The sequence below is a fragment of the Mytilus californianus genome, unplaced genomic scaffold (genome assembly GCF_021869535.1).
Source record: "Mytilus californianus isolate M0D057914Y unplaced genomic scaffold, xbMytCali1.0.p SCAF_30, whole genome shotgun sequence".
In the NCBI taxonomy this organism is placed as follows: domain Eukaryota; kingdom Metazoa; phylum Mollusca; class Bivalvia; order Mytilida; family Mytilidae; genus Mytilus; species Mytilus californianus.
The window spans coordinates 518,311-534,537 of record NW_026262680.1 but is presented as its reverse complement, the minus strand read 5'-3'; the positions used below and the strand labels follow the sequence as shown (position 1 = coordinate 534,537).

Genomic DNA, 16,227 nt, shown 5'->3' with positions numbered 1-16,227 from the left:
TATTTCAAAATTTCATTTGTTATCATTACCACAGATATGTTACAATTTTCATAACTATATTTACATTCTCTTTTTCTCGATTCTTGATTGTGACAATCCAGAATGATACGCATCATTAGATTTTCATTTACCATGAACTACTGGACGGGTCCTTCTAGTAGAGCAGGATTAGTGAAACCTTCTGAAGGACTCGAGATCAACCCCAGTTTTTGGTAGAGTTTTAGTTGTTTTAAATCTTATTAATCTACAAAGTGTTTTGTGAAAGTTTTTTCTCTTTACGTCGTCTATTATTTTTTGCCAGGACGTACGTAGTCACTTTCTCTAGATTTAAGAGTTTTGAGTGTTATTTGGGTATATTTCGCCTATTTTTGTTTATTGACATGGCTCTGTAAGACAACACCAGTCCAGTACCTATTAAAAGAGAATTTATGAGAAAAGAAAAGAGAATTCAACTGTTCAGCTCTTCAAATGGAAAACCAAAAGGTAAATCTATCAAAAACATTCTTCTAATGTTCATAAGTCACCAGTCTGTCGGATATCAGTATATATATAGTAGTCAACAAAAGAAACGATACAAGGCAATGTATTTTCCATATATAATGAAATTGGATACACTGTTCCAAGGTAAATAATTGCCCAATTGGTCTTATATTTACAGAGCGTTATTTTCTTATCACAACTATTGATTTAAGGCAAATACGCGAATTTTTTTTTGCAATTTTTGTTATTTCCAAAATTGTATTTTCACCCCAAAAATTCAAAAATCGATATTAGAACTTAATATTTAAAACTTAAACATGGTCTGCTTAAATTTTGAATGCCTTTGCATATATTTGAATACTTAATTGTCATCTTCGAAATTAAGTGCCGACTTTTGTTCAATAACACGGTATTTTCTCACTTTGCAATTTGGTCAAATTCTTTTAATCATATGCATATGCATTTGCTTTGCAAATGAATATTTTTTATTGGATAATTTAAGTTTTTCCTATTTATTATATTTTATGATAAATTGGAGTTCAAATTTGTGTATTGTTACTTTTGTTGACTAGTATATTAAGAATTTTGTCTTGTATATGTGAATTAGGACTTCAAACATTTTGCATTAAATAAAAACCATCAAAACAGTCAAAATATCCTTATTTGTTTTTTTTTCTATCTTGCTGCAAGATGTCTAACATCCAAAGATGTTAATGCGGGGATCTATTAATATACTAGTAGTAAGGTCATAATATGATATTAATTTTTCTCAAAAAAGTTAACCTTTTTTTTTTTTTTTTTATAAGCTTGAAGAGTTTAACTATTTTTTTAGATTTCGGGGAGCCAAATGATGGCTCTCAATATACCTTCTTATTTGACACTGACCAATTAAGATATCAGCTATCCTATAATCACACGTTTTGGTACACGAATGATCCAGTCAGAGAACCGCAAGAATATGTACCAATGGCAGGATCCAATGAGATATAATATGATTGCATTTGGTTCTTACATAATTTCTAAAATATCACTTTCCAGTAGTCAGTGTATATTGTCTTGTCGTTATTTGTTATTCATCTAGACATCAACAACAAAGTAATCGTTACATTAAGTACTGAAATGAATTTTGAAGAATCATTACTAGCGCTGCACTTACAGAATCAGATATTGATATGTATCCTTAGGGTTTTTATCACGGTGAGGTGTTTTTTTTTTCAATTCCGGGTAGGCTAAAGTACCCCTTTTGTTAGTTAAAAAAAAAGAGAAGAAGGATACCAAAGGGACATTCAAACTCATAAGTTGAAAAAAAAAACTGACAACGCCATGGCTAAAAAAGAAAAAGACCAACAGACAAACAACAGTACACGAAACATAACTTAAAAAACCAAAGGCTGAGCAACACGAACCCCACCAAAAACTGGGGTGATCTCAGGTTCTCCGGAAGGGTAAGCAGGTCCACATGTGGCACCCGTCGTGTTGCTCATGCTAGTACAAATCAGGTGATAAGTCTTATTCAGTAGGTCACCTTTTTTTCCAAATCCTCGATTGAACACGGTTGGATATGACTATCTATAATAATATGGAGAACTAAGATATTATTCTTTTTTATGATAGTGGTGTGTTGTGATCAGGGCAAAGACGTTTACTCCACACATGTTATTGTTCGTACTCAAATAAGGAAATATATATAGCCATAGCCTTTTCGTAAAAATATTCCTTAAAGTTTCAAAAATATTTTGTCCGGAAATCAAAATGTGTATGCCTCCATCACTCATCATATACAAGTCGTCTTCATCACGACTCGTTTGAATATCAAACTAAACGGAAACAATAAACTAAAGTAGCATACCATATAGCGGGTTATTTTTGCTCATTTTGGCGGATAGATGAAAATCGCGAAAACTTATGCATACGTTCAATACTTTCTAATAGCTAAGGCGTTTTGTGAACGTTCTATTTCTTCCGATCGGTAGGTCAATAACGGTATGTGTTAGTTTTAACAACATAAATACCAAAGGGCATTGTAAATACATATGTATACCCTTATCAATTATTATCAAATTATATAAGAGTTGTAAGTCACTCTTGATAATTTTATAACCTTATTAGTACATCAAAGGTCCGGTCAATTTCGTAACTAACCAACCGTAACATTTACAAAAAGTTTGTACACCTGTGAAAAATATCTATTTTTACTGGTATTCCACTGATTAACTGTGTCAGAATATAATCAATAAATAATCATTGAAGGATGAAAAAATCATTTAACCATAACAATAGACACTAATTTCATTGAATGACAATAACGATACTTCCTCACAATTTGATTATCTCGAACACGAACTTCCGCTAGCAAAAATGCTACGAGAGAAGAAATTTTGAGACACTTTTGTAAATATTTGACAATTCAAAACATGTGTTTCACCTCTTATATTGTTTCGCATTATCCGTAATGATTTCTTTTTACTATAAAAATAATTATTTCTTCTAATGTCTTGTATTTGTACAAAACTACAGCAAAGTTATGTTTTCCTGTTTTTCTTCCTGTCAATTTTTACAACTTTTTAACTGCAACCATTTCAGTAACCGTCAACAGATGTAATTGTTTTCGTTTACTTTTTTTTCCCCTTAATCGCGAAATTTTACAACCGCGAAAAAAACCTTACTATATGGTACATAAGAGACATTAAGTATTCGCTCGTGTATGTAATAACGTATTTGATTTTAACGAAAGAAATCTCTGTATTACTGAAAAATCATTACACCAGGGTTTTCGATATCAAAAACTTGTCAAAATATTTACTAAAATTTATCAGCGCTACAAGGACGTTATTCATTATATAAATCAACGTACAGACATCTTATACGTTCAGGTATTTCACATCCAATCTTTTATATTAATATCCTATACAAAGTACAAAAATGTCGTCATTCCCCTCAAAAGTTAACCAAACATTTAAACAGACTTGTTAAAAAGGGATATGGTTACGATACGGTTGTCAGGTCATTAAAGATGATATTATGTCAGTAACTGCTAGTAGTCCTTTGTTTATTTGTGTCGATCATTTTGCTTAGTTTATTCTGTTACCTATTCTAGCATCGGACTCGGACTTCTTTTAAACTGAGTTTTACTGTGCGTATTGCTGTTTGTTGGTTTATTCCACATTCGCTAGAGGTAAAGGGGTAGGGTTGAGATCTCACAAAACATGTTTAACCCCGCTGCATTTGTGCGCCTGTCCAAAGTCAGGAACCTCTAGCCTTTTTTAGTCTTGCATGTTTGGTTTTTTTTCTATTTTGGCTCATTTATATGTTTCGAAGTTTAGTGTGACGTCCATTTTCGCTGAACTAGTATATATACATTGTTGTTAAGGGGCCAGCTGAAGCCCGCCTCTGGGTGTGGGATTTTCTCGATGTATTGAAGACCCATTTGTGACCTTGGGCTGCGTTCTGCTCTTTGGTCTGGTTGTTGTCTATTTGACACATTCCCCGTTTTCATTCTCAATTTTACACAAACTGTAAAATATTAAAGCAAATATCCCGAGCACAGGAGAACGTTTTTTCCCTTTCTACACAGCACGAGAAACAACTTATTTCAAACAAATTATATATTTCGAGCAAATATATGGTGTTACTATTGACTAGAAACAACAATAGTTAAAAACCCACATGTTTAATTATTTTAAAACCATTTGACATTTTACTATTTTACATTGGTTAATGAGTATAGTTTGAGAAGCTGTTAAAATTGACCTTTAATATATCATCTGTGCAGACAGGTCCGAAGTTACATGCATTAAAAGTAATATAAGACAATTAGAGCCAATTTCAACGTGGTAAGTACTAATTTAGATAATTTTATCATTGCAAAATATTTTAACAACCCGTAATGATCAAAAATCGGGTCTATATAAAATTCACATTGTATTAAAAATTAATCATCACTTCTGGATTCATACCGAAGATGTTTAGTAGATTCTTGCTCTGTGTGGTTGTTGCTTATGGTAAGTCACGATATTTTAATTATATATAAAATTAGCAGAACAAGTTGTTTTGTTGTAAATAATGTGTGTGTCATTGATTGCATTGTTACAGTAGCACTTAACGGAAAATCTGAAGAGATATATTATTGGGCAGAAAAAGTAAAATAACAAAAATACCGAACTCCAAGCATAATTCAAAACGGAAAGTCCCTTATCAAATGACAAAATCAAAAGCTAAAACACATCAAATGAATGGAAAACAACGGTCATATTCCTGACAGGAGTTTCCTTATGTAGACAACGGTTGATTAATCCTGGTTTTATAGCTAGCTAAACCTCTGACAGTCGCATAAAATTGCATTATATTGACAAGAATAGCATCTTACACCTAACTGTTGCAAAACGTTTCAATTAATAACCATGTTTGTTTTCTGGCCTGAAAATATCTAAACCGTTTGACGACTCTTGCAAAAAGAGAGAAAAGAAAAAATATTGCAATACAAAAATTTATAAGTCAAATAAAAGTAGACAACGCCATGGCAAAAAAATAAAAACGATGAAATGACAAACAATATCATCACACTACATGGAAAACTAAAGATTGATAAAAAAAACAAATCCAACCTAAAACCAGGGGTGAACTCATGTACTCCGAAAGGGTCAGCGTCTTCTTTTCCACATGTGACAACCGTTATGTTATTCATGTTCAAATAAAGTTATGAGCTTTATCCATTGTGAAAAAATTATTGTTCCCAACATTGTTACACGAAATTTCATATTTTAGACGATACTGAAATTCCCTGACCCATGACGCGATATTTAACGTCTAAACTCTATCTGGACATGGCTAGGTATTTAAACATAATGTGTTTCCTTTGTTATTATCAGTACTGATCTGATGGGTGTAGCGGTCTATCAACTAATTAGTCCATATCAAGTGCGTCAAGTTTTTTAATTTATGTTCTATTTTCATAATGTTTCACCACTGCCGTACGTTAGGATTTAAAACATGTTTACTCCCTTCATACCCTTCACATTCTGTTTGCGCCTAGCTATTTTAAGAAAGGAACCATGTAGTTCAATGCTTGCTGTGGTAGCCGCCTGCTATGTTAATGTTATGAAAGTTTATTTATTACAAATGTTACTCAACTAAGACTGTTAGTTGATCGAGGGACTTTTCCCACTTACCATCCTTTATATTTCATTGATTTGGCCGTTAGGTGACTCTAACTGTTTATTATATACTTTTCTTTGTATAGTGTATAGTTACAGCGTTTATTTGTTTCATAAAAAATCTGTTATATTCATTGAAATTTGTTATTACTGTATCATAGAAATCAAATGTGTTAAACGAACAGTAACAAAAAAGTCAATAACAAAGTGTGTATGTTTTACATGTTCAGTATGCTGTGATGACTGTCCCGATCAGTGGTCTCAGTACAAAGATCACTGTTACTGGCCGTCAACATCTAGTGCATACAGCTGGAAAGCTGCCGAGGTAACATCAAATAGACTATACGTGCTACATCAGTTAATAATTTACATTTCATTAGGAACTATCATTTGTGTTTTTGCTTTGTTTTTTGTTTCTTTCTTCAATTTTATTTTTTTTATTTTTTTTTTTATATATATACATTTTGTTTTTATTTTTATATACTCATATATATACTTTAAAGTAACAAAGTCAACCCTATTCGTCACAATTTCATATAATTACTTGCCAAAATGTAATACTAAATCTGTATTAAGGAATTAATGTATATACATATATCTATGTTATATGAATTTAAGGCGCAATTACTATACAAGTAAGCCGCCTACCAAAACCAATGACAACAATGCGTGCTACACAAGCAGCATAGTAGATAACCATAGTCAACCTGATAGTGGTGCACAACAGTCTTTGCTCTGATATTATAATATTAACAAACAACGACATTTATATAGGAATAAGATACCCGTGGGTTGTTGTGCATCTGGCATTATACAATTCGATGTGTCATAATCAATTGAATGAAATTGTTGTTCCTGCGAAAAAAACAACAACAAAAACATTAAATAACATTATACTATTGTCGAAATAATTATTGTTTACTATATTATAAAAAGTATGATTTCGATTTTAACAAATTTGTAGAATGATATTGATTCTGCAAGGACAAATTTGTATAAAAATGATATATTCAAATTTTATAGTTTAACCAAACTAAGAATGTAATCAGGGGACTTCAATGGGGAATTAATTCATATGTATTTCATTTTATTACTAGGGCTAAAGTTGGGATAGCTTTTATGTTATACCAATGGTATATTTCGTAACGGAATGATAACTACCTGTAAATGGTTTTATTGATTTTGTATAGCAATCGAAATTTACTGTGAGGTTTTCCAGAAACGTCTTTTATGCTTTTTTATATATATTGTTAAAAATCTTTGCAGCAAGCATGTGAGAGCCGTGGAGCATATTTGACAGAAATAGGGGATCATGACGAGAATGATTTCATTGCCCGAATGGCGTTTGGTGCAGGTAATTATAACTGACATTTATGAGTGTATAAAATGTATTTTTTTTTGTCATAACCATAGTCCTATCCCCTTCCCGTCATTCACAGCTTACCTTTTTTCCACTAATACCCGGATGTTTAATTGTCAGGAATAATTCTATTGGTACCACTAGGTGAATAAAAACTACTTATCTTTTTTTAGCACTTGAGTTCACGCTGCACTTATATGGGCTCGTATTGCTGATCATTCATTTTGGTGTTGTTTGGATTATTGAATTATTTTCGTTGTTTGTCATATATTTTGTTGGCATGGTAAATGCTACCCCTTTTTGACTCATATTTGCATGATTCCCTATTCAATATCGTCTACCGTTTTATCACTGTTCTATCTTTAAAAAAAAAGAAAACAATCATTCATCCATCTTATAATCAAAGAACACAGAATAATAAACAAAAAGATAAGAATGATGAATGTTTTAATGTTTAAAATACACTGAACATGTTTTTACAGTACATAAATTGGTGATTAATGCAAAAGTATTTGCATCACTATAACTAAGACCATTTCATTGGGATTGATAGGGTCCACACTAAAGTTTCAATAAACGGCATTACCATTAGAAACCAATCAACTAAGTCAATTCATGCGTTCAATTTTAAAGAGCTAAATAACTAAATAAAATATCTGCAATAATTCCACATTCTTTGTATTTAAACTCTCAGAAATGACAATAGATATCGATCAATACAACAAAAATAGAAATAACCAAAATACCGAACTCCAAGAAAACTTCAAAACAGGAAGTCCCTCATCCAATGGCAAAATGAAAAGCTCAAACACATCAAACGGATGGATAATAATTGTCATATTCCTGACTTGGTACAGGCATTTCCTTATGTAGAAAGTGGTGGCTTAAACCTGGTTTTATAGCTAGCTAAACCTCTCACTTGTATGACAGTTGCATAAAATTCCATAATAGTGGCAACAATGTGTGAGCAAAACAATCAGACATAATTGGTAAAAAATTAGGGTACAGCGGTCAACATTGTGTTAAAATCTAAATCACTTAATATATTCTAGTATTAAAACTGATTGTTCATTCGTAATAATAAATCAAAAATCGCAAAAGGTAAAATAACTTGTGTTTAAGATATACAAAATTATTAGAAATGTATTACTCCAATAAAAGCAAACCATAAAACCTTATACTGATCATTGAAACTTCAATACCTGAAACAAGGCTGACTATTTCTAAACCAAGTATAATTCATGAAAGCAATACAACTTATTTCCAACGGAATTCTTATAAATATAAGCTTATTGTGGATATTGTAAGGTATAAAATTCTTAATCGATTTATCCTTTCTTGACCTGTTGATATTTTTTACTTAATGAACTTATAGTTCGTTTCTTCTCAGTTCGTCTTTGGTCAAAATTCAATTATGATGTAAAATTTTCTAGCTTTCCCCTGAATTTTCTATTGTGACTTCACGAAAAAAGGCGACAATGCCTAACGACGTTACATAGAAAGAACACGTATATGAGGCAAACAACCCATCAAAAATACAAATTTTATAATTTTGCGCGTTTCGTCTGCTGTAGCGCACGAATCAACACAACAGGAAGGTCAATAAAATACGAAATTAAAGCGCGTTAAAACCTAAAATTCCGAAAAAGTTGTGCTAAACAGCTAACTAAAGACAATCTATGTCATGGGTAAATCCTTGGTGTTTCAAATAATAATTCAAATACAGAAAAAAACGCTTCAGACGCACTATTTATAACTGGTAATTTGTTTTTGTTTAACTTGGTCGATACCGCTGTCGGAAGATTGTAAGTCCCTTTTGGTCGTATAGTTTCTCCAATATTCACATATATGTACAGCCGTGCCTTGCAATTTTTTTAGTTCGAGCTTTCCTGATAAAGATGTCAAGGAAAGCGCTTCGGATGCACACAAAGTAGGAAATATCATGTTCATGTACTATATCTTCACAATAATAACCAGTTCTATATCAAATTGTGTAAATCTTATTAAATGATTTTATTTTTTTTATTTAAAACAAGGTACTTGGTTCTTTATGGGTATTGTTCATACAGAACAATCTGGTGGATATGTTACTGCAAGCAATAGTGAAGGACTGGAATATAGTAACTGGTTAGAAATTCAAAACTCCGCATCAGCTGGACCAAGTTGCACCAGAATGGGCTATCTTGGCTACTGGGAATCCTACTCGTGTGACGAAAAACAATATTTCATTTGTGAGAGGTATAATATTGCTAGATTTTGAAGCAAACGTACGTGTATTTTGTGGAAGTAGGTAAACCTCGACTTTATATGTTCAACAAATGTTCTGCTTCCGCACTTTTGAAAAACCGTTTATATAATATACACATCATACATTGTTTTCCTAAATCATCGAAGATTTCTATGCACGACAAAAAAAGATTGAACTAACAGCATCACACCTCAAGTGAACCTTTGCTCAATAGTCAATGTCCCGGCATTTTATCGACATAAATTATAGATTTATCTGTAAATTTTTAGTCATTAAATACTAATTATTTATAAAAATATAGACCTCATATCTATCATTAGGATTGACCTTGAACGGTTTTTACTATTGTGTTAAGGCCCTTGAGATTTATATCCTCCTAAATGTGTATGCGTGTTTTTGTTTGTTTTTTTGTTTTGTTGGGTTTTTTATATATGTAGTTTTGTCCTTCCAAAATTGTTGACACGAGGGTAGCTGAAAAGGTTAACGCCATAATCACGTGTTTTACATACGGAATTTATTTCATTCTTTTATTCCTCTAATAATGTCTTCTTGACATTTACAACTTGTCAAAATTCGTGACATTTGCTAAAACACTTTACTTTGATATGGTATGGTGGGTGATTAATGTAAATAGGGAGACATTTACCCTGTCTATTCCAGTTGAATGGTGTGTGATTATTAATGTAAAAAGGGAGAAAATTGCCCTGTCAATTCCACTTAAATGGTCGGTGATTAATGTAAAAAGGAAGACATTTGCCCTGTCAATTCCACTTGAATGGTGGGTGATTAATGTAAAAAGAGAGACATTTACTCTGTCAATTCCACTTGTCGGACACCCTTTTGATATTCAAGCGATTCTGTTTTAGTCACACGTTTGTCTGTTTTCAAATGGTTGCATTGCATTTGACCTGGCAACAGTGTGCAAAATATTCATATACTAGTTAACAACAACAAAAACTAAACGAGGCATTTTCTATTTATAATGAAATTGGATACTCGGTACCAAGGTGAACAATTGCCTAATCTCTTTAAATTTTAGAGTAACGTTTTCTCGTCTAAACCATTGGTACAAAGCAAACACGTGAATGTTTTTATTGAAATAATCAATTAAGTCTGATTAAACCTTTGAATTCCTTTGCACTTATTTGAATACTGTTTCTCATCTTGAAATTGATTCCCATTTCTGTCTGGATTTCAAGCAAAACGATTTGTCTCCTACCGACATTGGCAGCGTTGCACCATCATATCCAATCGCTTTGATAATGAAACTCTTTCATTCGATAAAAAACACAGGTTTTTCTATTTAATATTCTTATTGATAAATTCAATAAGTTCGTATGTATTATTGATACTTTTCGTTGATTAGTACATATTATTAGTAGTAGTAGCATTTGTAGCAGTGCAAACAATATTAGTATCATTACAGTGATGAATATATAGGCAGTAGTTATTTTGGAACATGGTTATCAAACACCAATTCATTCAGCTATGATGGTCATTACTACAGAACTGTTGGCAAAAAGGCAACATATGACGAAGCTCAGGTAAAAGGAATACATATTTAACTTGACTGTTTGCAACTTTGAAATATATGACGATGCGCTAGGTAATATTTTAAAAAAAAATACTGCGTCGTGTGACTGTTCACTAGGAATTTACCTCAATGACAATTTCAAATTATTTACTCATTCTAAAAACACAGGATATATTACTGAAACACGCAAACAATGTTATTAGGGCATAATATGAAAAATAATGGACCGATACAGAAAATCGACAATTGAGTTATATTAGTTTAATAGGTACACTGAAAATTGCAAGCTTGGGTTCATCGCTTAGTATATCAATCTTACGTTTCGGTCAATTTTCCTGCATTTTTCCTTCATTTTTTTTTATCTAGTTGCACACTAAGTATGTGCGACGATTTAACAATGCCCTTGACGACACTGCTGTTGGTAACGATCATGACCTTGAAATAGTAGTAAGGGGAGATAAATCAAACGTGTTCACGTAGATAAGTTTTATTTCGGTTGAAAAAAGACTCCCTCCCCCCTATAAAGTGTGCTTCCTTTGCCAGTCGTTTGTACTTAGAGTCGTTAATTTTATAAAACGGGAATACTTTTATTTTTTCTCTACTGCACGTTTAGCTTACATCTTGCGTTCTTACAATCGGATCTCGTATATGCAGGTCTCCATGTGATAATCGAATGCTGAATATAAATCTTTTATTAACAACTAAAGAATGCCAGCACAGTATATTTTCAAGTAAACTGTCTTCAAACAGTAAACCATGGAATTATTTGGGTTATTAAAATCAATGAACAATATAACTCGTGTTGTTTTTGTTCTATTATAGAAAATGTGTGAAAAAGCTGGTGCGTATCTTGTTGAACCCAACGACGAAGGTGAAAATGTATATGTGCATGACAAGATGCACGAAGCATGTAAGTGCTTTAACCGGAAATAAATAAATCTAAAATGTAATCAACGATCGCAATTATTAAATGCCGATGTATTACAAACGGCATTTTTTTTCATTCAAACAAATATCAGGAATGTTGAAATAGTATACAGTATGGTTTTTTTCAAATATCATAATTCAAGTTACAAAAGTTTATTTTTCTTATTTATAAAAGTACATTATGAAACCGATTTAATTGGACTTGACAAGTGTTTCTGGAATTAAGTTCATCAGGTACGCGCTCGCGACAAAAAGGGCTGACTGTTAAATAGTATCATTTTGATTCCGTTGTGTAATATGGAAAGTATGTGCAATGATAACAAAAAATTCCAAGAGTATACAATTAGAACAGTACAGCAGACTACATGAACAACCAACACCCGAATCACACAAAGAACAAATGTACAAACAAAAACGAACAAGAAATGATCCAGATAGTCTGACTTAATAACGGAACAAAATATGGTTGGATTAAACAAGTGTAAAGTGTGCACACCCCGGGGGCCACTCCCTTTTGACTGTTTAGATAATAATCTCGTAAAAGTAAAACACTTAATACAAACATGCAGAACGCAGCTACCAACAGGTATGTAACAAACTCTGAAAAAAATGTGTATTCATTTGTAATTAAAAAGTTACCTAGTAGGTATACAATTAAAAATCATTTAAAGGGTAAATAACAGGTTTAGGAGTAAATGAATTTACGATGACAGCTGCAATTGATGAAGCACGCACAACACAGATCCCTTTACAATTCTTAAAAATGTAATCAAATCATTAGATAACTTTGTCAAATGATTAATGTTAGCATTTCAATCAATTTTTCTGTTTGTGAAATTGTTCTGACATGTCATATGGAACTGGAACACGGTTATTTTGTCCGCTTTAGTTCCATACAATCCAATATCCTAATGGTGGTCAAGATTTTGTTTTTTCTAAATTTGACTGCCAAATTTTCAATTCCATATAAGATTACTCATACTGTTTTGTTTTGTTATAGAAAATGTATTAAAAAGTTGGAGCATCTCTTGTTAAATGACAATAGCTATGTCTTTTTTTCCATAGTTTATGGTCATTGGCGATATATTGGAGGATCCGATACCAAACGGGAAGGATATTTCGTCTGGAGTGACAATAAATCTCTTACTTTTAAGAATTGGTGGCCGGGAGAACCTAATAATAAATATAATGAGGATTGCATGGAAATGAGATATTGGGGAAAGTGGAATGACGTCGATTGTTACCATAACAACCGATATATCTGTGAAAAGTACGTAAGACCAGACATATCAGTTAGAGTTTGGATATATATCAATATATACTTTATTGCGAAGAATCTATGACAAACGTGATAATTACTTTCCAATGTCAGCTTCCCATTTTTCAACAATAACATACTATCTGCTCGGTCGTATGGTGTTTGTATATATATCTCAGCTGATACGTTACGCCCGTGCATGTTCACACTATACGGACATCATTAACAGGCGTATGCTTGTTATACAAATACTACTCCAACAGAGTTATGAGGAAGAACGACTGAAATTGACAGTAAATAAATTTTGAGGTCACCTTCACGCATTGGTTGGCCGATACGATGTGTCGGCGTCTCATGTCACTAGCGACATGTTATCGTGGTCTTAAATCTTTAGATACTAGTATTATAGTCTTATCGGAAAGTTAATCGATTGTGTCCTATTCCCGATTGTGGCATTTCTACTGAATGTGAATTAGCATGGAGGGTGATGCATGTATAGTAGGGGACACCTAGCCCGTCGACGGACGCAAACTCGCTCCTTTTAAAGTTCATGCGAGTATCTCAGATTCTGTTTGTTTCCTTGATTTGTCTCTTCTTAATTGATTAACGAGATTTGAACATCGTTTAACTATTGTCGCCTTAATGAAGTAAAACATTAGATCGCAGTTGATCTTTTAATTACTTATATAATGTTTTAGGTATGAACACTTGAATTAACCGTTGCGACCCATTAACTTTGTAAATAAACAAATTACAGATTGCGAAAATAATTATGCATACATACCGAATTTTAATCACACGATTGGCCTTTTTAGGTTTACATTGATTTTTCAACATCAATTTTTAGATGTTTAACATACCAAAAATAGATTACTTATTCGTTACACATTATAGTTGTGTACATATCTTTAGGCTTATAACGGATATATGCAGATTATTATCGAATTGCGGTTACAAATATGTGTATTTGATACGAACAAACAGATGTGAAACATATATTGTTAAGGCTCTACCAATGTCCGAAATTGGTGGACAGATAATACGTATGCAAAACGATCATTTGTTTTGGTTTTCCATTTTACTGTCTGCCGTGTAGGTGGCACGGTAGTATTTCCTGGTCCATAAGGGATAATGATAGCCTTTTTAGACTTTTCACCACTTTCTAGCACTGCCCAAAATTCTACGTACGCAGTTTACTGAAGTACTTTCATTATAATTTTCAGAAATGAATTTAAATATGTATCATGACCGTTTACTTTTTTTTGCTATCTTTAAAAACCTAAGGCCACTATTGCTTTTAGGTCTTTTATCATGCAGTGAATACAAAATTTAAAAAAAAATTTCAAAAATTCATTTTCACCTGTATGTAAAATTATTTCATATTTTTCTACACCTGATTCATCCATCAGTTTGGGAAAGTATGTTCAGTTGATACTCTATTTTTTGTCCAATCACACTGTTCAGATACATTGACTTAAGTAGGGTACACAAAAGAGCAAACTAAATTCCGGAATGCAAATACTACCGTGCCACCTGTAGACTTAACAAACTTATTATCAAATTCAAATCGTAGTCAAGACGATACTTAAGGTCTAGATTTTTTTTCCTCATATTTTATTGCGGAATTTTGCGAACTCATTCCAAAAGCATGTTACGATTTTGACATGATGATTGATATCCACATATCACAAACAATACCACAAATCGTATTACGTTTTGTAAGTGTGACATGTCATACAAAAATCTGATTTGGCATACATAAATACAGTTTTAAATGAAAATGACTGAAGTCTTAGTTATTCATTCAACAAATGAGCTTTGTCTGTCATATTTGTTTTTCGTAAATTGTTTTGTTTTTATAAATTAGGCCGTTAGTTTTCTCTATTGAATCGTTTCATATTTTTCATGTCATGGCCTTTTATAGCAGACTAAACGGTATGGGTTTTCTCATTTTTGAAGGCCGTATGGTTGCCTATAATTGCTTACAGCCACTTTATTTGAACTTTGGTGGATAGTTGTCTCATTGGGAATCATACCACATCTCCTTATTATTATTTTGGTATACTTTTGTGTCATTTTGGTGAACATTTCCTTTTCATATACCATTAATTTAAATTAATTCTTAAATTGAGTAAATTAATGATTTTAAACTTTTTTCCAGAACAATCGGTGATATAGGCACGACAGATGCTAAAGTCGGAACAAATGCACCAGTCACAACAAATGCTGCAGTCGGAACAAATACACAAGTCACAACAGATGCTAAAGTCGGAACAAAAGTTGAAGTCACAACACCACATCCGATGGAATCGACGACCGATTATTTTTATTACTAGTTATAATTTCAATCCTACAATTACAACTACACAACGTATAATTGATTCGATATCCTCTGTAACAATCGTTATATCTTTTAAAAAAATATATAGATGTAAACACATTTTCCAATAAAATAGTGCAATGATCACAGTTTAAAAGTCATTTCGGGTCTTTTATAGCTGACTATGCGGTATGTTTTTTGCTCATTGTTGAAGACCGTACGGTGACCTATAGCTGTTAACTTCTATGTCATTTGGTCTCTGGTGGAGAATTGTCTCAATGGCAATTATACCACATCTTCTATTTTTTTAATATTGAGTGTGCATATATGATATTATCTTACTAAATCATTGCCAATCAGACATGTCCCTGAGAGTGTTCTATTGTGTTGTACGAACTCATTTATTTCGCCACAGGGCAATAAGAGAATTTTTTAATGGCATGCAGACCTAATTTGGTGTTTTTGGAATTTAAAAACAGATTATTTCCGAGTATACTTGAAGATGTCCCACATATTTTAGGATTCAAGACAAGACAAGACAATTTTATTCTTTAAAACCATTGTATACACATTGGTACAAAGAATGAAATAATAATACATAGTATACAAAATAAATTGTGCACATGACAAGATATGAATGTTACAATAACTATACAAGATCATTTAGTTATTATAATAGAAAAACAGATAGACAAAGGCTAACCAGGAAGACATGCTAATGAATTTATAACCTTTATAAATTTACATATATTTTTTAACTTATTTCTATGTGTTGTTTGTAATAATTTACAAAATTTAATTACATTTACTCTGTTACAATAACAATTATCCAAAAACAGTTTTCTTGAGTCGTCTAGGGATCTACAATTCAGAAGAAAGTGAAATTCGTCACCTAATTCTTGACATTGACATAAATTACAATATCTCCTTTCTCTATCTAAACCTAT

The 16,227-nt window shown here is 32.2% G+C and overlaps 1 protein-coding gene across 1 annotated transcript; it reads left to right on the top strand.

The window, feature by feature from the left end:
• Positions 1–4,343: 4,343 nt before the first annotated feature.
• LOC127736373 (C-type mannose receptor 2-like) lies at positions 4,344–15,425 on the top strand. Its single transcript, XM_052246885.1, has 8 exons — positions 4,344–4,481; positions 5,864–5,958; positions 6,900–6,987; positions 9,030–9,231; positions 10,668–10,785; positions 11,598–11,685; positions 12,768–12,972; positions 15,122–15,425. The coding sequence occupies exons 1-8, from the start codon at positions 4,442–4,444 to the stop codon at positions 15,294–15,296; spliced, it is 1,011 nt and encodes a 336-aa protein (XP_052102845.1). The 5' UTR covers positions 4,344–4,441; the 3' UTR covers positions 15,297–15,425.
• Positions 15,426–16,227: the final 802 nt, after the last annotated feature.

Excerpts from the sequence above, each read along its gene's own strand:
- LOC127736373 (XM_052246885.1), top strand. The coding sequence starts at position 4,442 with ATGTTTAGTAGATTCTTGCTCTGTGTGGTTGTTGCTTATG. Across the intron at positions 4,482-5,863 it reads CTGTGTGGTTGTTGCTTATG|TATGCTGTGATGACTGTCCC; the intron begins GTAAGTCACGAT and ends TTACATGTTCAG. Across the intron at positions 9,232-10,667 it reads CAATATTTCATTTGTGAGAG|TGATGAATATATAGGCAGTA; the intron begins GTATAATATTGC and ends GTATCATTACAG.